Source organism: Panthera leo, chromosome B4 (genome assembly GCF_018350215.1).
Source record: "Panthera leo isolate Ple1 chromosome B4, P.leo_Ple1_pat1.1, whole genome shotgun sequence".
In the NCBI taxonomy this organism is placed as follows: domain Eukaryota; kingdom Metazoa; phylum Chordata; class Mammalia; order Carnivora; family Felidae; genus Panthera; species Panthera leo.
Window position 1 is genome coordinate 12549170 of NC_056685.1, and position 21104 is coordinate 12570273.

The 21104-nt window shown below is 48.4% G+C and overlaps 1 protein-coding gene across 7 annotated transcripts in view; it reads right to left on the bottom strand.

Annotated features, from left to right (window-relative positions):
* The window catches only part of FRMD4A (FERM domain containing 4A), a 614500-nt gene that overhangs the window by 180479 nt on the left and 412917 nt on the right, over positions 1 to 21104 (bottom strand). For all 7 annotated transcript variants that reach the window (XM_042944929.1, XM_042944928.1, XM_042944927.1 and 4 more), the window contains one exon: positions 6727 to 6792. In XM_042944929.1, the coding sequence (XP_042800863.1) occupies positions 6727 to 6792 (66 nt within the window). The remainder of the gene's footprint in view (positions 1 to 6726; positions 6793 to 21104) is intronic.

The following is a 21104-nucleotide window of genomic DNA, read 5'->3' on the forward strand; positions in this document are numbered from 1 at the left end:
GGGATGGGGGCTGAAGCCTTTAATTCCAGTTGTTTCTACACTTGATCTTAGGCAAAAGGCCGAGAAGCGATAATTCCAGTTGTTTCTGATGCTGGTGCTGGGGGCCAGCATAGCGGCCACGTTACAGGTGAACTATACCGTGTCCCAGGTCTGTATTATGTAGACTTCTCACAGCGCAATGAAACGAAAACAGGATGTAGCATCAGAAGAGCTGTGCTCAAGCTGTATGCATGACTACATGACCTCAAGTGAATTAATTAACCTTCCTGAATTTCTGTTTCCTTATTAGCTGAGTTAGTGCCGGCTTCACACAGTCAGCATAGGGGCCCCTGGGTGGCTTGGTCGATTAAGCGTCTGACTTCAGCTCAGGTCACGATCTCGCCGTTCGTGAGTTCGAGCCCGATGTCTCCCTCTCTCTCTGCCTCTCCCCCACTGACACTCTATCTCTCTCTCTCGAAAATAAACATTAAAAAAATCAATACACAGTCAATATAAAAATTAAATGAGATGTCCCCCAGTGATACCCCAAAAGGAACTGTAAAATGTGCTCATTCCTGGGGAGGACATCCAGTATGAAATCTGGGCAGCCCTAAACAATTTGATTGTGCCCACAATCTTCTCTCTAATGATCTTCTCTCTATCCTTTAGCGGTACCCTGTCCAACAGAAATACCATGTCAGCCACAAATGTGAAGCCAGTATGAAATAAGATTTTTTTAGGAGTCCTATTAAACAAGGTTTGATTAACTTTAATTACATATTTTCTCTAACCTAATTAAGATACCCCCAAGTAGTTCATTTTTTTTTAACGTTTATTTATTTTTGAGAGAGAGAGAGAAAGAGCAAGTGGGGGAGGGGCAGAGAGAGAGGGAGACACAGAATCGAAAGCAGACTCCAGGCTCCGAGCTGTCAGCACAGAGCCTGACCCGGGGCTCAAACCCGTGAACCGTGAGATCGTGACCTGAGCTGAAGTCAGATGCTTAACCGAATGAGCCACCCAGGCGCCCCCCAAATAGTTCATTTTCAACATGGAATCATCAATATAAAAATCATTAATAAGACTTTTTCACTTTTTTCCTTTGGTTTCCACACGAAGCCTTCCAAATCTGGTGTGTATTTTACACCACATCTCGGTTTGGGCCGCCCACATTTTGAACACTGCATTTCACTACACAGCACAGCTTTAGATCCTTCCTGATGTTTCTGTCCCACCAGCTTTCTCAGAACTGGGGACACCGTGTAATGTACAACCAGAACCCAGCTACTATCTTTCATTCTCCTGGAAAAAAAAAAAGAAAAACAACAACGGGCTCCACTTCTCAGAGTCACAGGACACTCTGTTCCTCTATTTTAACAGAAGTGGATGGTCAGCAAAGTGCCGCCCAAGGCTCCCGAGAGACTGGGTCAGAGGGAGAGACACGGCAATCCTGGAATGTCGCCTGACATCCCGGGGCAGCTTCCTGAACAGAACACAAAGAGGGGTTCACGGCGGCAGGGTCGTGGGGCTGGAGAGGAATCCGATTCGTAAAGCTCTACCATCCGAGGGAAGAATTGCAGCCAACAGAGCATAACTTCGACTCATCTACAGCGCCGGGCACAGCCCAGAGACAAGTACGAGGCACGTGTCTGTTGTTCTTGTCCCGGCCTGCCTTCCTGTAGGACAGGCGGCCGCGTCATGTCCTAAGCCTCAGGAGAACCTAATAAGGCACGGCCACACCTCAGCCATTCCAATCTAGTGAAAATCTATTCTATTCTTAAGAAACGCAAGAGAAAGAATCCGGAATCTTCCTTATTAACCGCTTCCAGTCCCCCATCTACTGACCCTCACTGTCAGGAAATTCTCCTGGGTCTTATTTAAATGATTCTCGCTAAGGCTAAAGCACAGTTCCCTTTCTTTGCTTTCAAAATGCTCCCCTACCTAGGCAGAATAAAAAAATGAAGAAAGTAGCTTTAAAGGAATAATCACCTGGAGATAGGATTTGAGAATGTTACTTTAATACAAAACACTCGTGACGCCCTCTTATCTGGCTACAGAAGGATCAGGAAGAGGCTGATAGAGAGACATATTTGAGGGCGGCCTCCCTCATTCTGACGCAGGCTTTTCCGACTACATTTCTAACTGGTTGAAACAATTTTGGCTGACAGAGCAAAGGACAGGGTCTCCAGGTTGGACGGGAGAGTGATCTGGCTGGAAACCTGTCACACAACGACGACCAAGTTTGGAGGCTTGGCTTTGTCTCTTGAAAGCCCACATCATCGTTCCGGCTGTCCTTAAGTGGAATTTAAGGACTTATGGAGTCACACGGTAATGCTGTGGGGGCCGCTGGCCGTGGATTTCAAGATGCACCTTTCAAACATTAAATCCGAGCGTGTGCACTCTGGACCTTTGCCCTTTCGCCTGTACGGGTACTGAGGGATTTACTCAGGGCAATCAGGGATTTGGCAGCACAGATTCTGCTCAGTAATCCCAAAAGGGCTTTATTTTTTTTTTTTAAACGTTTTATTTATTTTTGAGACAGAGAGAGACGGAGCATGAATGGGGGAGGGGCAGAGAGAGAGGGAGACACAGAATCGGAAGCAGGCTCCAGGCTCTGAGCCATCAGCACAGAGCCCGATGCGGGGCTCAAACTCACAGACTGTGAGATCATAACCTGAGCCAAAGTTGGACGCTCAACCGACTGAGCCACCCAGGCGCCCCCCAAAAGGGCTTTAGAAGAAGCATTAAATGTTGGGATTATGGCCATTTTGTTATAACCCAAAGAAGGGAAATGCTATCGTCACAGGGGCCAGGTCCTCAGCGCTGCAGGAAATGATCTGTGAGGGTGCCCGGTTATCAGAATCCTTCTGGTCGGACGCAGGTCTCGTTCGTTGTTGGTTCCACGTCGTTTAACGCTTCTCTCGTGCCGGCGAAGTTCTGTGAGATGTAGCCTTCGTGCGTCTCTAACTCTAACAGCGGCTGAAAAACCAGACCTCCCATCTCTGCCGCTACCTACTGATTTTACTCGACCAGCCGCTCTTGTGTAAACCTGCACACGCTTCCCCGTGGGGGATAAACATTTCCCCCACACCTGCCTCTCCATCTAACAGACCCTGGAGGGTACACGTCGCCGGCAACACTCGCCCCTCCCCAGCCCCACAACTCCAGGTGACAAGACTGAGAAGGGCCATTTCCTCATCTGAGCCTTGTCACAAACACTCTGAAACTGGTCTTCAAACCAACAACACCAAACCCTTCGGCCCTCAATGTACTTGGGTGACTGAAGTAGAAAGGAGTCTGCAAGGGCGTCACTCTGTGGAGTGAGCAGTATCAAAAAGAGAATTATGGGATCCAAGCGTTTTATTCTACCAAAAACTTAGCGTGGGTCCAAACGAACTCAACAATACGGGATTCCCTTTAGAAAGGATTTTGTCAAAAGAACATAACCCTGAGCAAGAGAACTTTGTGGAAGAGAAAGAAAAGTCATATTTAACTTGGTGTTTGCCCACTTCCTTTTTTTTTTTTTTTTTTTTTTTTTTATGTATAGTTTTTTTGTGTGTGTGCTAAACTAAATCCTCTGCCAAGCCATTGGTTCCATGCCAAAAAGTCCCTTGGGGAAATAATACCAGGGCATTTTAGGATTAGCCCATTCTTTCATTCCACAAGGATCTGTTCGGTGGCATTTCTGCTGGGTGCTGGGGATACACAGCGATCTTGACACGGACTCAGCCCTCAAACTGTGGGCGGCTCTGGGCAACAGAGTAAACAGGCCATGACCGCGAGCTGTGACACTGAATTGTGGCAGTGCTCGAAGAGGGGACCCACAGGGGAGGAGGCACAGCCAAGAACAAGACTTGGAGGGGGGCAGGGGGTAGGGCCAAGAGGTTGGGGGAAAAGTATCTTCTAAGCCGTGAACTGGAGGCTTAACAGAAACCAGCAGGGCACAGGGGTGTGGGCGTGGGAGGGAGAGTTCTAGCCAGAGGAAGTAACATGTGACGTTGTGTTCCCAAGGGGACGGGCAGAGTGTAACTTCTCACAATCTGGATTGTGAAGGGCTCAGGATGGCCCATCCTAAACTGTGCACAGCAGTAACTAAATACCTTTTCTGTGACTCAAGTTCACTTCCAGTGCCCTGGTTTACATCCTCCCAGGGCAGGCTGGCCAACAGATCATAACTTCACTGCCACTTGAGGCCTCATTTCCTGTTTCAGACAGTGGCTGTTTTCCACACCTCTAAACGCTGATTTAAAAAAAAAAAAAGCATCTAAAAAACACAAGGCCACTCCCCTACAAATTCTTCCTGCTGATTCTTAATAGTTGAAAGCTCCAAATACTTTGTTAGTGATTTTGCTAACGGAGGAGATCTAACTCACTTTACACTTCCCGTATGCTGGCTCACCTCACCCCCCACATCCAAACCACAAGCCTGACTCTTAATAAGGCCATAAATCTTGGAATCTAGCCTAGGACATAATCCCAAACACGGGACAGCTCTATACACACGGGTAAATTAATGACGGCATTTGCCGGTAACAGCGGAAAAACCATCAAACAAACAAACAGAAAACCTTAAACGTACCCAAATGAGTGAACGGTTAGGTAATGATGGTATATCCATTTCTGGAATTTCTGTTAATATTAACAAAGATGAAAACTTATAGCAACCTGGAAAATGCCAGTGAAAGACGTTAGGTGGAAAAATAAAATATACAGAACTACACACACTATGATGACAACTTTGCAAGAAATAGAACTACAAAAAATGCTGGAAAGGAATTTGCTGAAATGAGACTTAATAGGGGAATTAGTGTGCAGTGATTATGAGCTTTTTCCTATTTTCTATGTTTCCTACATTGCGTTTGTAATGCCTTTATAATTTAAATCTAATTAAAAGTATTAGTTCCTTGGGGCGTCGGAGTGGCTCAGTTGGTTGAGTGTCCTACTTCGGCTCAGGTCATGATCTCACAGCTTGTGGGTTCGAGCCCCGCATCGGGCTCTGTGCTGACAGCTCAGAGCCTGGAGCCTGCTTCAGATTCTGTCTCCCTCTCTCTGCCCCTCCCCCAGTCGCGCTCTGTCTCAGTCTCTCAAAATTGAATAAACATTAAAAAAAAAAAAACAGTATTAGGGGCACCCGAGTGGCTCAGTCGGTTAAGTGTCCGACTTCAGCTCAGGTCATGATCTCATAGTTCACGGGTTCCAGCCCCGCATGGGGCTCTGTGCTGCCAGCTCAGAGCCTGGAGCCTGCTTCGGATTCTGTGTCTCCCTCTCTCTCTGCCCCTCCCCTGTTCACATTCTGTCTGTCTCTCTCTTTCTCTCAAAAATAAATAAATATCAAAAAAAAATTTTTTTTTAAAGCATTAATTCCTTTAAGTTAGCAACCGGAAGATTTCCAAATCCAAGCGGGACGTACGGGGGAGCATGAGGTAAGGGTATTTGTACGTGAATCTTCCATTGCAACAGAACCAGTTTCCACAGTGGATGGGCATGCAGGTACCATTTCAACGTACTGACGAACTACAGCTTATTTGGCAAAACGTTCTGGGTAATGAGGAGCACTGCCCTGAGAGTCTGACAGACATCTGAGAATGTCGAGTGCATACAGTGACAAAAGTTGGGAGTCGAACAACAGATGTAAGTTCTTTAAATCAAGTTGGGCAGCTTCACGAGTCTTTAGGGTTCTCAGTGAAACAGTGATTTTTTTTTTTTTCAACAGTAAGCTTAACAAGACCGGGGTCTCTGATTCTAATACTGCTCTGACTTCTCGGACCCTGATGTGTGCTCAGTTTGGAGATGGAGTGATTGATTTCCTGCGGGTCAAGGGACACATAGATGTTCCAGGGTGATGTGATGTTGACCCACGGGAGGGAGGTGACTTGGCCCTTGGAGGGAAGACAGAGCCAGGAGAATGCTTCTCTTCCCCCACACCTACAAAAGCTTAACTTGAAAACAGCCAATGGTTCCCTATCCCTCTCTGAGCTGGGAAGACGACCAAATCTGTTTTAGCAGCCGCGAGACTTATTTGTGTTATATTACAGCGAACTCCTTCAAGTACAAACAGCTAATGGCAGTTGTGGAATTTCCTTTTCTAGAGACGTGCAACAGGAGGTCAGATATACATCTGGCCTTGAATGCCTGAGGCGTGGTGTACAAAGAAATAGAACGAACGAAAATAGCACTCACACACAAAAATACCACGGTGCGCCATCCCTCTCTCAGACGCTCTGAGATACCGATTTAAAACCCGTTTATAAATGGATGACGGGCATCTGGGGCGCCTGGGTGGCTCAGTCGGTTGAGCGTCCGACTTCGGCTCAGGTCATGATCTCGCGGTTCGTGAGTTCAAGCCCCGCGTCGGGCTCTGTGCTGACAGCTGGGGGCCTGGAGCCTGTTTCGGATTCTGTGTCTCCCTCTCTCTGACCCTCCCCCGTTCATGCTCTGTCTCTCTCTGTCTCAAAAATAAATAAACGTTAAAAAATTTTTTTTTTTTAAAAAAACAAATGGGTGACGAGCATCGAGGAGGGCACTCGTTAGGATGAGCACTGGGTGTCGCATATAAGCGACGAACCACAGGAATCTCGTCCCGAAGCCAAGAGCACACTGTACATGCTGTGTGTTAGCTAACGTGACAATAAATTGTGTTAAAAACTAAAATAAAACCCGTTTACATATTCCCCCACCCATCGGCTGAATCGGAGACTGAACCACATCAGCCCCGGAAGAAGTTCAGAACGTTGGCCAAGAGCCACTTACCTGTACTAAGAGTTCCAGCTTCCTGTCATCCAGAAGATGTACTTGACATCGACGGCCCTCCGTCATCTACGAAGAAAGACAAACGATGGTCACTGAGAGTCTAACAGCCTGACAGATGGTTAATAGGCGCCCTATGCTGGACCACACCAGGCACAGCGCTCTGGGCAAATCTTGCAGAAGTGGCAGGAGGGGTTCCTTCCTTCCTTTAAAACCACTCAGGGAGCACTTTCTATGTGCCAGGCACTATCCTGGGAGCTGGGTGTCCAAGAGCACCCAAGACAAGGTCCCTGCCCTCATGGAGCTTACGTTCTTACGGGGGAGATATAAAATAAATTAGCAAATACATTCACAACCTGATACCAGGTGGTGAGAAGTGTTCCGCACTTTAATCATTCTTCCGTTCAGTAATTGTATCACCACGCATCAGGGGCAGATTTCAGTATCCCGTCTCTGCCACCTCTCCTGTCCCCCTGACAGTCCCCCTTACCGAGCACACGGGAGCAGACGACCACCCCACACGCAACTGGCTTTGATGTCTGTGAAGCTCCTTTCTCCACAGGATAATCGTTTAGTATCCTAGTCCCTACACTGCTTTCACCTGTGATAGAAGAACGTGGGAGGCTAAATGCTCACAGCTAAGCCTGACCCCCGACCCTTGTGCCTTTCACAACTATCACCACCGGCCCTGTAACAGAAAGAGCATCCAGGCAAGCAAGAGGAGACCCACGCCGGGTCCTGGCCCCCCGGGTCCATTCGTCTCTGCAGCCCGTCTCCTATACAAAAGCGACTGGGCTGATACCAATGGAGTGCCACCAGAGCTTTAATAACTGGCTTTCTGGAAGGAAGAAGCCTTAATTTGTAGCATCTGCTAGAGCCCTGGCATCCCTCTCAAAGGAAATCCTTTGAAGAATGAGGCTCCTTCTAGATGTCAGCGGGCCACCGCTCTAACCAAAACTTATCTCTCTGCACTCCAGATATCTTCATGGTGTTTGATCTCCAGTTACTGTCCACACAACACGGATGGTATTTCCCACACCCACAGTAGACTTAAATAATTCCAGGAGCACGGATGGTAGTGAAGTCTGGTCAAATAACAGGAAATTTCCCATCCATTAGTGACGGGTTTTGAGTATTTATTACCTTTGTTTTTAATATAACATACTTGACTCTAAATTTATATAATTTAATGTCAATAATGGCCCTGGCACGCAGAATTCCCGGAAACATACCTACTGGCTGTTACAATGGGTAAGAGCAAGTTCCAACACCATTGTCTGGACCAGAAGACCCAGCAGGGTCCTTCCAAGCCCTCGTATTTGTATAGGACTCTGCAGCCCCCGCTGAAGCCACCTTCTTTTTGCCCAGTGAGCAGCCGTTTCATGCAGACCCAAGGGCAGGCCTGGCCTTATCTCCCTGCACAGCTATCGTGGTCCCTTCTCAAGAGTGCTTTCTCCAGGAAAGATGGGAGAGATAGCATCTTCTGGCTCAACAGGGATTATTCTCTAACCATCAGCATGTCCCAAACTGGTTTGTACTCCCATGAGAAAAGTCTCCTTCGCCAGAAGGAGGGTGACTTCCTCACCCACCAAGCTACCATCAAGTCAGATTTCCTTAGTTATGGGATCTTAACCAAAACAACAGGCTCTGCCTGCATGGGGCCCAAATAAAGTCTCTTGAATGGGAGTTACAGTAATGCCTCAGCAGTCCCCAGCTCTTAGAAAAATCATCATGAGAAATTTCACACACCCATAAGCACTCCAACAGAGGTTAAAGGACGGTACAAACGGAGGAGAACTTCAGTCCGGAGGTTTGCCATTTTGCACATAAAAGCCAAAGCAGGCAGCTATGGGCATGAGGTGGCTCTGTGAAAAGTCCTTATTCGTTCTTGGAACTCTTAACGTTAGGTGTGAATCGCCTTAAAAGGAGGATGGGCTCCAATCCCATTAGAAACCACTAACTGCACACAGTAGGCATCCCAGCTGGCTGACTTCATTTTTAAAAACCCATTAGCTTCAAAAAATAGACAAATGGGACTACATCGTAATAAAAAGCCTCTGCCCAGCAAAGGAAACCATCAACCAAATGAAAAGTCAACCTGCTGAATGGAAGACAATTACTTGCCAGTCACATATCTGGCAAGGTGTTAATATATAAAGAACTCTTAGGACTCAGCAGCAAAACTGCAAACAATCCTATTATAAAATGGGCAGAGGGTCTGAAGGGGCATTTTTCCAAAGAAGACCTACACATGGCCAGCAGACACATGGTAAGATGCCCAACATCACTCATCGTCAGGGAAATACAAATCACAACCACAGTGAGATACCCTTCACACCTGTTAGAGTGACTAGTATCAAAAAGACAAGGAACAACAAGGGTTGATGACGATGTAGAGAAGAGGGAACCTTCGTGGATGGCTGGTGGGAACGCAGGCTGGTGCAGCCCCTGTGGAAAACGGTATGGAGGTTCCTCAAAAAATTAAAAATAGAACTACCCCACGATACAGTCATTCCACTTCTGGGTATTTATCCAGAGAAGATGAGAACACGAATTCGAGAAGATAAATGTATCCCCCTGCTCCCTGCATCATTATTTACAGCAGAGAAGACACAGAAGCAACCTATGTGTCCACTGGTGGATAAATGGATAAAGAACATGTGGTACGTATATTCAGCGGAGTATCGTTCAGCTAGAAGAAAGAAGGAAATCTTGCCATTTGTGACAATACGCATGGACATTGAGGGCATCAGGCTAAGTGAAATAAGTCAGAGAAAGACAAATGACCTCACTTATATTTGGAATTTACACAAACAAACAAAAAAAAAAGAAAAAAACAAATTCATGAACACAGAGAACCTACTGGTAGTTGCAGAGCTGGGGGGGGAGGGGTGTCAGGAGGTTGGGGGGAATTGGTGAAGTGGGTCCAAATGTCAAAAGGTACAAAGTCCCAGCAATTCAGTTCTTAATAGAAAGAACCCAAGGTTAGCACAGAGGAGGTTCAAGGAAGAAAAAGTGCACAACCATCCAGCACATTATTTTGAAATTCCTTTAAAGACATTATAGGTTTCAGAAAATTCTCTGAAGGGTGGGGGACACAGGAGAATTTTTATAAAGGAAACCTGCCTGTCCCTATAGAACCTTCAGAACACAAAGTGTTTTTTTAATGGTTATTTATTTTTCAGAGAGAGAAAGAGAGCAGGGGAGGGGCAGAGGGATAGAGAGACAGAGAATCCCAAGCAGGCCCCTTGCTGTCAACACCGAGCCCGATGTGGGGGCTCGAACTCATAAACTGTGAGATCATGACTTGAGCTGAAACCAAGAGTCAGATGCTCAGCCAACTGAGCTAGCCAGGTGTCCCTAAAACACAACGTTTGGAGCTTTGTTTTATCATAAAAGCTAAGGACATAAACACGTTCTTGACTTATCCACATTTCAACAAAACTGATACAAACAGAGGGAAATTGGAATCGCCAAGATATCAAATAAAGGTGGTTTTTTTTGTTAGTTTTCTTTCTTGTTTTTTAGAGAGAGAGAGAAAGCACAAGCATGGGAGAGGTGCAAAGGGAAAGGGAGGGAGAGAATCTTCACTGGGCTCCACGCACAGCACGGAGCCCCACGAGGGGCTCGATCCCACAACCCTGGGATCATGACCTGAAAAGAAATCAAGACTCAGACGCTCAACTGACTGAGCCACCCAGGCTCCCTTCAAATGAAGGTTTAATTGCAACACCAAAGAGGCCGTATATCATTTTCTCAGAATTATTTCGAAGCACGCAAAATGTGACGCGACACTGAGCTCACACCCACACATAAAAGTTTTACTGTGCAGCTCTCATTTTAATCTGAAAGATAAAATCCTCATTCCGTTAAAGAATCTCACCTTATCGGCTCAGCAGTTGAAGGAATTAACTACCCCTGAAGAGGTGACGCTCTACTGAATTTTTCCAAATTCATTCTTCTCTTCCAAAGAGCCTCCATTTTCAGGCCTGCGGAATTTATGACCACGCACCCTGTGTTACCAGGGAATTTACACGCTGCCTCCCTTTGGGAAGGCAAAATGTCCCTGGGCGGTAGGGGCAGGCGGGGAATGCAGCCCAGAGAACTGAGTCCAAACAGAAACCCAACTTTGAATCATCATGGTTTTGAAAGTATGCCTGTCTTTTGATGGCACTGATGGGGCTTTTTTTTTTTTTTTTTTTTCCCTCAAAAGGGGGACGGTTTGTTGTTCCGGACTGAAGGAAGACGGGCCCGTCCTGCTCTCATCAGTTCAGAAAAGGTTCACCATCCTGGGCGTGTGCGGGAAAGAGTGGACATCTGCAGCTTTGTCTGCCTTGCCAGGCCTACTCAAGTTTTCTTTTGAAACCGAACAATTGTAAAATAGTAGTGCTTTGCTTGTTTTCATTTTCAGCTGCTCAGACACAATTGGGAGCCTTGGCGTCCCTCTCCGAGGAAATCCTTTCGGAGAACACGGCTTCTTGTAGATGTCAGCTGGCCGTTACCCCAACATAAATCGTCTTGCCACAATACAATTCTATACCAAGCAGAGGCCTGCCAAATGCACCGTGATGCTCAAGGATATATAGAAAAGCGTCACTTTGGAAGCCGGTGTCCACGCGGTTGATCCAACTCTGCGGTTAAGACACACACGGAATCAGGAAGACTGTGCATAAACAGAGACGTGCATTTACGACGCCAGCTTAGGTGAGCAGAGCCGAAAATGAAACAATATGTGTAGTTTAAAGGCAGCCTATAAAATCATCGCACGTGTGGACAGGAATCGGGAGGCCAAAATAAAAATAGTTGGTGTGCTAGGGTAACAGGCTTATGGGAAGTTCCCTCCCAAACCATCCAAATATGACATTTTTTTTTTCAGTTAAAACAAATGTAAAAACAAGAAACTTTATCTAGAAAAACAAAATCACGGTGTTTGAGGTCAGCCAGAGGAAATGGATCCTGAGAAGCTTCTTTCTCGACGAATCGGTTTTAGATTGCCTGTGTTTTTTAACGTATCGAATCAGATTCATGAGTTTACAAATGAGAATTGTAATTGTCACACGGGTGGGTCGGAATACTGAAGACGAACAACCCAATACATCCTCTCTCTGCAGGTGGAATTAAAAAAAAATGGCGACCAGAAGTTACTAGGCTTTGCATTATGACTCTTTTCTCTACACATCACCTTTCCCTCTCACTCCCTCCTGCTCTCCCTCCTCCCTCTCCTGTTTTTGTCCCTTGCCAAATAATTTACGCACTATGGTACACACGAACGGAGGAAGCGCTCTGAAGAAATAACCCGAGTTCGGGGCGCCTGGGTGGCTCGGTCGGTTGAGCGTCGGACTTGGGCTCAGGTCATGATCTCGCGGTCTTTGAGTTCGAGCCCCGCGTCGGGCTCTGTGCTGAGCGCTCGGAGCCTGGAGCCTGTTTCCGATTCTGTGTCTCCCTCTCTCTCTACCTCTCCCCCGCTCATGCTCTCTTAATGTCTCAAAAATAAACATTAAAAAAAAAATTAAAGAAATAACCCGAGTTCCACTGTTTGTGACATTTTCATAGAAACCTAATGCAGGTGTACAAATGGTTACAGGGGTCACTGATTCTGAGCTTGGAAACGCACGTGGCTTTCAAAAATAAAAACTAAAAAGCATTTCATTAGCACGTGTGACCTTTACATTTCCTGAGGCACATTTATAGCGAGACTGATCCTGAGGCACCCGGGGTGAGGGGTGGGTGGGCACAGGGGAGGGGAGGCAGCATTCACAGCCGGCAAAAATACCTTTGAACCTTGCTTCCACACGCCCACTTGGTTGGTCTCTGGGCCCAGTAAGTTATCGTGTTGTGACTCCTATTCGTTTTAGAGACAGTGACTTTCTCAGACAATAAAATGAGAAATATTAAAGACTCAGGGCGCCTGGGTGGCTCAGTCAGTTAAGCCTCCGACTTCGGCTCAGGTCATGATCTCACGGTCCGTGGGTTCGAGCCCCATGTTGGGCTCTGTACTGACAGCTCAGAGCTCGGAGCCTGCTTCGGATTCTGTGTCTCCCTCGCTCTCTGGTCCTCCCCTGCTCATGCTCTCTCTCGCTCTTTCTCAAAATGAATAAACATTTAAAAAAAAAAAAAGAAATATTAAAGACTCACTAGGATTGTATAAAGTGAAGAATTCACATTTCCAAAACATCTTCATTTAGGAAAGTTATCAATACTCCTCCCCCCTCCAAAATCCTGAAATCCTTTCCTTTAAATTTTTATCATCATGTAGAAAATTCGGATTTCAAAAGCATGCAAGCCAAGGCCCCAACACAGAGACAAGCCTCCTGTCCTAGCCTGGTCCGTCAGACCACAGAGCATCCCAAGGCTGCCACATGGCGGGGTGTGCTACCCAACACCTCACAATCCGCCCTTTGACCTGGGCCCGTCTGTGGCTCAGAAGGAAATTCCAGAGACATGACTACAATGTCCCAGCACAACTCACTGTTGGAGCGTCTGCTCCTGGGGTCAACTCCACACGTCACATCCCTCCCTCGTTCCTCTGAGAGCTTCCTCTCGGACTGACGGAGCCCCAGCGACCGGGCTCAGGTGCCAGAAAGTCACAGGATCACAAAATCTCAACGATCCCAACACTGTCACCTCCAAGAGACGAACGAAGGCGATACTTTCACGGCGGCCTCAAGAAACGCAGCTCACCGCGAACACGCAGACAGAGAGGACTTCAGGCAAACTAAAATTTGTGGAAAATATGCATACATTTGCTGATGCTCACACTTAACCTGTAGCATGGAAATGCCAGAGACAATTAATGATTATAATGTAATATTATAACAGGCCTGGGGAGCCTCTGCCCATAATCTTTAAAGATTAAGGGTATTTTGCCCAGTTTTATCATCCATAATCTCCTCTCCCCCATCTCAAACCTACCTTTTCTGTCTTTAAGTGACATCATATCAAAATAACACAGCAGTGGAAGGAGACACAAGGTGACAAACACCAGAAGTCTGATTCAGAGAGAATGACCTCATCCCTGTTTTGCCCCCTGTCCTCTGGCAAACTGTTTCCCCTCTGCCTTGACCACAAGGTGGACTGAAGAGAAAGACACACACAGGCGTGTCCTTGAGACTCTTGGCTGCAGAATCCAGTTGTAACCTCTAAAACCCAGATGAAAGTGATTAGCGAGGGGCTCTATTACAAACAAATTCACATGGCAATGCGACGGATTATGAAAGCTGCACTAGCCTTGCATTCTTCAAAGCTCAACCTCCCACACGTTTGCATTTGATGAGGGCACAAGCTGGTCCAATGCTTTACCAGAGGTCGTCTGTAAAGCATGTTTTTTAAGAGTCTTTTTTTTTTTAATGTTTATTTATTTTGAGAGAGAGAGCAAGCACGAGTGGGGCAGGGGCAGAGGGAGAGCAGAGAGGGTCTGAAGCAGGCTCTAAGTCGACAGCACAGAGCCTGACGTGGGGCTCGAACTCATGAACCGTGAGATCATGACCTGAGCTGAAGTCAGACACTTAACCGACTGAGCCCCCAGGCGTCCCTGTAAAGCCTGTTTTAAGGCCACAGTTGCTCAGATCCTGCTTCTGCCTTCAGCAAAAGGAATGGGGTTTTCTCCGCGGGAAAACAAGTCATAGTGCTGTGGGTGCGCTTAGGGCTTGAGGGCAGCCGCTCGCTGCTCTGGGGTAGACGGTGCTAACTGCTCGCTGCTCTGGGGTAGACGGTCCTAACCCGGACTCTGCCACCCAGAGGACCAGCGTCGCGTGTGATGGAGCCACAAGTCCTACAGGACAAGCCATCCCCATTCTCCCCAGGTGGTGCTGCAGGGCAGAGGCTCAGGAAGCACTAATGTTCTCTGGGTCTGACGTTTAGAAGACGAGGAAGTGGACCCAGACAGTTAAGCAGTGAGGGCAGCCAGGAAGCTCCACTGCTGGGCTTGGTGATCCCGGTGAAGAGGAACTCTGACCCAGAGTGAAGCTGTGGGCTGTGGAGAAGGAGGGAGGGAGGAGGGAAGGAGAGAAGGAAGGAGGGAGGAGGGAAGGAGGGGGGAGGGAAGGAGGGAGGAGAGAAAGATGGAGGAGGGAAGGGGAGGGAAGGAGGGGGGAGGGAGAGAGGGAGGAGGAAAGGAGGGAGGGAAAGAGGAAGGAGGGAAGGAGGGAGGGAAGGAGGGGGGAGGGAAGGAGAGAGGAGGGTAGGAGGGAGGAGGGAAGGGGGAGGAAAGGAGGGGGGAGGGAGAGAGGGAGGAAGGAAGAAGGGAGGGAAAGAGGGAGGAGGGGAGGAGGGAGGGAAGGAGGGGGGAGGGAAAGAGGGAGGAGGGAAGGAGGGAGGGAAAGGGGGAGGAGGGGAGGAGGGAGGGAAAGAGGAAGGAGGGAAGGAGGGAGGGAAGGAGGGGGGAGGGAAAGAGAGGAGGGAAGGAGGGAGGAGGGAAGGGGGAGGGAAGGAGGGGGGAGGGAGAGAGGGAGGAGGGAAGAAGGGAGGGAAAGAGGGAGGAGGGGAGGAGGGGAGGAGGGAGGGGGGAGGGAAAGAGGGAGGAGGGAAGGAGGGAGGGAAAGAGGGAGGAGGGGAGGAGGGAGGGAAGGGGGAGGAGGAAAAGAGGGAGGAGGGAAGGGGGAGGGAGGGAGGAGGGAAGCAAGGGAAGAGGGAAGGGTACTCTTTCCACCTTCCAACAAAACACTGCAATTGGAGGACAAGCTACTGACGTGGAGGCCGGTACGTCGCAGACTTGGAAAGACAAGGTCCCATAGGCGCGACCGACGGGCCAGAGCGGGACAGACCATCCCCCTCGTCTGTCTGAGGCCAACCCCTCTGATAGACGGTCAGGAGGAGACGGACACCGGGAGCCCAGAATGCACGGGCCCCACGGTTAGGCCCTGCACTGCAGGTCCCCAGCTGGCGAGCAGGGCAGAAAGCTGGCTTCGGTTACCTTCGGCGCAGGGGAGGCGTCCGGCGTCCCGGAGGGCAGCAGGCCTTTCTGCATTCCCCTCCCACCGATGCCTCGAGAGCAGTAAGTGGACTGTCTGCAGGCTGGTGCTTTCTGCCAGACCCAGGGTCCCGGACGCCCCGCACACACAGGGAGACTTGATCCTACCCACCCTGGGCTGTGAGATTACTGCCATTCCTGTTAGTATTTGCAGAGGGGGCGGGAAGGGTCCAGAGCCTACTCCCGACAGAGGAAAGGAGCTGGGGGTCCCGGGCTGAGCCAGCTGCCAAGACACCGCGATGACAAAGAGCCATGGTCACACTTCTTACCAGTGACCCCTGGCTGGAGGGAGAGACGGACATTGGCTTTTGCTCATTCTTCCAGACCCAGCTCTGCGGACGCTCGTGCTTTCCCCTCGCCTGCCCCGTCCGGCCGCTGCCCCAGGCCTGAGGCACCGTGTCCCGTCCCCCACCCCCCCCCCCGCCGCGTCGCCCTGCCCGGTCTGCTCCCCGGGGCTCACGGAGGACGGGAGGCTGGCTCGGAGCCTGACTGAGTGGGTTTGTGTTTTATGCCGGCTTCACCACAGGCGAGCCGGGGGCGACCCGCTGTGTGTCACTGAACCAGCCCGTGTCTCATTCCCTCGACGTGACCGAGACAGTCATGATGCCACCCCCGAGGGGCTGCTGTGAGGAATAACTAAGTTAATGCAGGTCATTCCTAACGCTTGGGGCGTAGGAGACTCTCCATCAGTATGGCCTTTAGAAGTTTCCAGTAGGGAAATGCGAGGCCTCTCTGAGCAGGACACAGTGAACCTCCCCACCCAACTCCAGGATGGCCCAGGTGAGGCTGAGGCTTTCTGTCCACTCACATTAAGAAGTTTGATACTCGGCAGGGTGGGTTAGGATACTGGCGTGGACAGCTGTCCCGAGCTGAGCAGAGCTCTGTGGCGGCCCTGGCTATATGTGGAGGGGGCACTTCATCCAGACAGGGGCCCTGGATGGCCAGTCCTTCTCCCCAGCAGAAGCGTCTCCCACAGCCATCCTGGGCTAGCTGACAATCGCCAACGGGAGAGCTGACATGAGGAACTCTGGAGTTGGCCTAAAAAAGGACGTTCGGGAAAGTCAGCCCACGACACGTGCTTCAATACTGGCTGGACAACACACACCGCCAGGCCGCAGTCTGCAGCGTTCACCGAGGAGACGAAGGTTCTTGCACCTGTTTCTCTGGGCAGGTGTGGGGTGTTACTCTTACGCACCATTCCCAGCACAGGTGTCCATGCAGACGTCCTCTCTATGCGGCCGAGCAAGGTATTAACCCCGAAGAAACAAAAGATGCAAAGAAGCAGTAAGAACCTACCTACCCAGCTAACATCCCACCGTAAGTTAAGGACAGACGCCAAGAAAATCACAGGTGTTCTGTGTCGTGTTGCATTTGGCTCTTGTATCTTAGTGGTGGAGTCTTGGGGTAGAATGGAGATGCTTCTCCCAAAGCAAGAGTCAAATAACTATACTTCTTTCACTTGGATGACTGTACTTAGAATCTTTACAGTAGAAAAGGAGGGCCGAGGAGTCAGACAGGGACCCCGGACACGAGGAAAACAGTTTTTGAAAGTTCAGAAAAACAACAACGAAAAGGTTGACTCTGTGGAGCTAAAAGGATGTAGAATGGAGACTTAACAAGTAACAATTTCATGACATAAAAATGAAATTGGAGGAAAGCGTGAAGATGGAGACATCCAAAGAACACAACGTATCCACAAAGAGAACTCCCGAGATTTGGGTACAACATATACAATGTGTCAAGGGAGCACAGGGCGACTTTATATCGTGTACAAACAGGAGGAATATTTTCAGTGTGTCACAGACGGACAGAGGCGGAGAACCCAAGTTGACATGCAAAAGAAGGAAAGCCTAACAACAATCAAAGAGCTTTCAAAGATACGTTGAAAGCAAGACGAGGGGGGAAAGTAGTGTTTTCATGGTCTGCAGCCAATGGATTTTTGTGCCAAGACGAGCCGCTCAACGACTTACTACCCAGTTCTGGGTTCGTTTCAACCTTCTCAAGCAAGGAGGGAAACGGTGGGGCTAGCTAATACAACATAAACTAACTGCACCTCTGGCCCTGAAATAAATTCCACGTGGTTCATAAAGGTAATGTTAAAAATAGGTGATTTATTTACGAGGGCTTTCTGAGCATGAAAGCAATGCGTGAGCTCCAAGGGAAAAATGTATATATTAGACTAAAACACGTCATTTAAAAAAAGAGAAGTAATTTTACTTCGCAAACACCCTGAGCAAAAGAAAAAGCAACCGCAATGGGGCACCTGGGTGACTCAGTTGGTTAAGCGTCCGACTTCGGCTCAGGTCATGATCTCACGGTTTGTGGGTTCGAGCCCCACGTCGGGCTCTGTGCTGAAAGCTCGGAGCCTGGATCCTGCTTCTGATTCTGTGTCTCCCTCTCTCTCTGCCCCAACCCTGCTCACGCTGTCTCTCTCTGTCTCTCAAAAATAAATAAATGTAGGGGCGCCTGGGTGGCTCAGTCGGTTGAGCGTCCAACTTCAGCTCAGGTGACGATCTCGCGGTCCGTGGGTTCGAGCCCCGCGTCGGGCTCTGGGCTGATGGCTCAGAGCCTGGAGCCTGCTTCCGATTCTGTGTCTCCCTCTCTCTCTGACCCTCCCCCGTTCATGCTCTGTCTCTCTCTGTCTCAAAAATAAATAAACGTTAAAAAAAAATTTTTTTTTAAATAAATAAATGTAAAAGAAAGCAAGAAAGAAAGAGAGAAAGAAAGAAAAAGCAACTGCAAACTTTGGGGAGAGGGTGACGGCAACTATAATGAGGGGTTAATATATTAAAGATAAAATTATTTCATTAGTAGATAATTACAACGTAACGGGAAGGTTACTAGTACCCTATGGGAAAGAAAATTAAGCTGCCCACGGCTAAAGAGTTCATATGCTATGGCTGGGTAATTTCTCTTCTAGAGAAGGGATGTGTCTCCTTCTCCAGGAAGCTGGAGAGTAATCTAGTGACCCATGCTCATGAGATAAGAGAGGCAGGGTTAAAGGGTGATGTGGGATAATGTCTACCACAGCTTGTGTTCATTCAGCCAGTGTTTATGGTACAGAATTATGTGCAGGGCATCTTATTAGATATATGACGATGCACACGATTTTGTTCCTATGTTTATTGAGCTTCTCTGTCCCACGAGGAAATACCGCAGTTCACCGGTGAGTACGGTGTAATCTGTGTGACAAACAGGGTGGGCGTCAGATGTTCTGGGCACAGGTTGGGAGGGACCGTCACTCCCATCGGGGGGGGACTGGGCAATACTCAGGTGAGCAAGTAACATGTGAGCAACGGGACGTCTGGCAGAGGCAGCCTGATGTCAGGAGGCCCGGAATGGGAGAGAAGGGGGTGCATTCTGGAAACGTGGACCGTGCAGAAGAGGTGAAAGCAGAGAGTGGTGGGTGCACAGGGAGAGAGGAGAAAGCCATTTATTTATGCTGACAAAAGGGAGGAGCAACCATATCCTCAATGGCCTGAGGGTGGCTCCATCACTGATGAAATAGTAAGGAGCCACTGAACATCGTGTTCAAATCGATTTAACCCTAACTGACGCAGAAATGAGGGAATCTGCAGTGTTGAGGCTCAGTGCCGCAGAAGATACACATGCGCTTGGAAAACGGTAAGGAAATCCTAGGTATCGGCTGTCTTTCTCAATATCTGCATCACCCCCCCATGACTTACAACCGGACGAAGAAAGTGTGCTGACCAAATTTACAGCTGACAGGGAGGTGTAGATGGTACCTTCAAGATCTAAAACAGCTGGGATCGCATCATTCACAGCTTGGGGGTCTGATTCTCAGTTCACATGCTAGAAGCACAGCATCCCGAGTAATGGAATTAGACCCTCCCACACGCCACCACGGTTAAGCCATTTCTGGGAACCTACGTTCATTGTGGGCGCCATATTTTACATGGGAAACGAAGGAAAGCAGAGCAAGGCAAAGAATAGTAACCAGATTGGGTAAAGATCTGGAAATGAGGTCTTCTCAGGAAAACTAAATGCCAGCCTACACGACAAAGATTCTAGTGGAAAGGCTGCACTATAATCTATGGCCCAGGCCAAGACATGGTAGTGAGGGAAGAGGGAGGGTGTCGATTCCATGGAGACAACAGGTATAAATTCGGGGCGCCTGGGGGGCTCCGTCGGTTAAGTGTCCGACTTTGGCTCAGGTCATGATCTCCTGGTTCATAAGTTTGAGCCCCACACTGGGCCCTGTGCAGACAGCTCAGAGCCTGGAGCCTGCTTCAGATTCTGTCTCCCGCTCTCTCTGCCCCTCCCCCACTCACGCTTTGTCTCTCTCTCTCTCTCTCTCTCTCTCTCTCTCTCTCTGAAAAATGAACAAACCCTAAAAAAAAACACACACACACAAAACCAGGTATAAATTCAACGGGGCATGCCTGGATGTAGGGACTTGCTAATTTAATGATTTCATGCTAATATGATGATTCAATTTAATGATTTAGTGAGGAGGCTGAAGAACTTTGCTTGGGTGGCCAGAAATGGAATCAATGAGCTGAAAAGTTCCAGAAGACACATGTGAATTCAACAGAAGGGAGAACTTTCAAACAGACCGTCATTGCTCAAAATGGAATGGGTGGCCCCGTCATCACCGCATGTGATCAGGAAGGGGCCAGAAGACCTTTAGCCAGGGACGTTGTAGAAAGGATTACTGACCTCGGGGGGGGGGGGGGGGGGGGAGGTGGGACAGAAACACCCTAAGGTATGTCATGAGTATCTGTGCACACCTACAGACAAGAATTTAAAAAGAAAATTTGTTCCGATAACTCATGTATTATAACACTTCCTGCCACAATATTACATTCGATGAACCAAATATTGGCAACATCCACTCCCTGCTTCACGAGTTTTCTGAAAAACCACGCTACCGACTGGCAGGCACAAACACACTCTGCTTTTTTTCCTACCCATTTCCTTCGTGCAAATGTGCAGGCCAATGTCCTGTGTTTAAAATACAAGGCTGTGTGCAGGGGCTACACGCCTGGTTTTGTATCCATGCACTTGGTGACCAAGAACTTCAACGATGTTTTCTTGGTAACATGATGAATTTGCCTACATGCTCTAACGTCTAATTCAATCTGTCATTTTAAATTACAGATTTTTTTTTCCCCAATTTTTCCTTATTGTGATTATACTGTGATTAGCGGGATGAGACAACACGATTTACGACTATGGGTCTTACGAATCACATTTTTACCGTACGCATTCTGTTGACATTAAAATGATATTACCTGTGTGACTGACACAGAATGACAAGACTGTCCGAACAGGCGCTCAGCACCTATTTTTACACGAATTCCTAAACATATATTCACACAACATATATCCTTACGTATTTCAAGGGCAACCCCCAAATACAGGTACTATCTGCCTTCAGTGAGACCAGTTT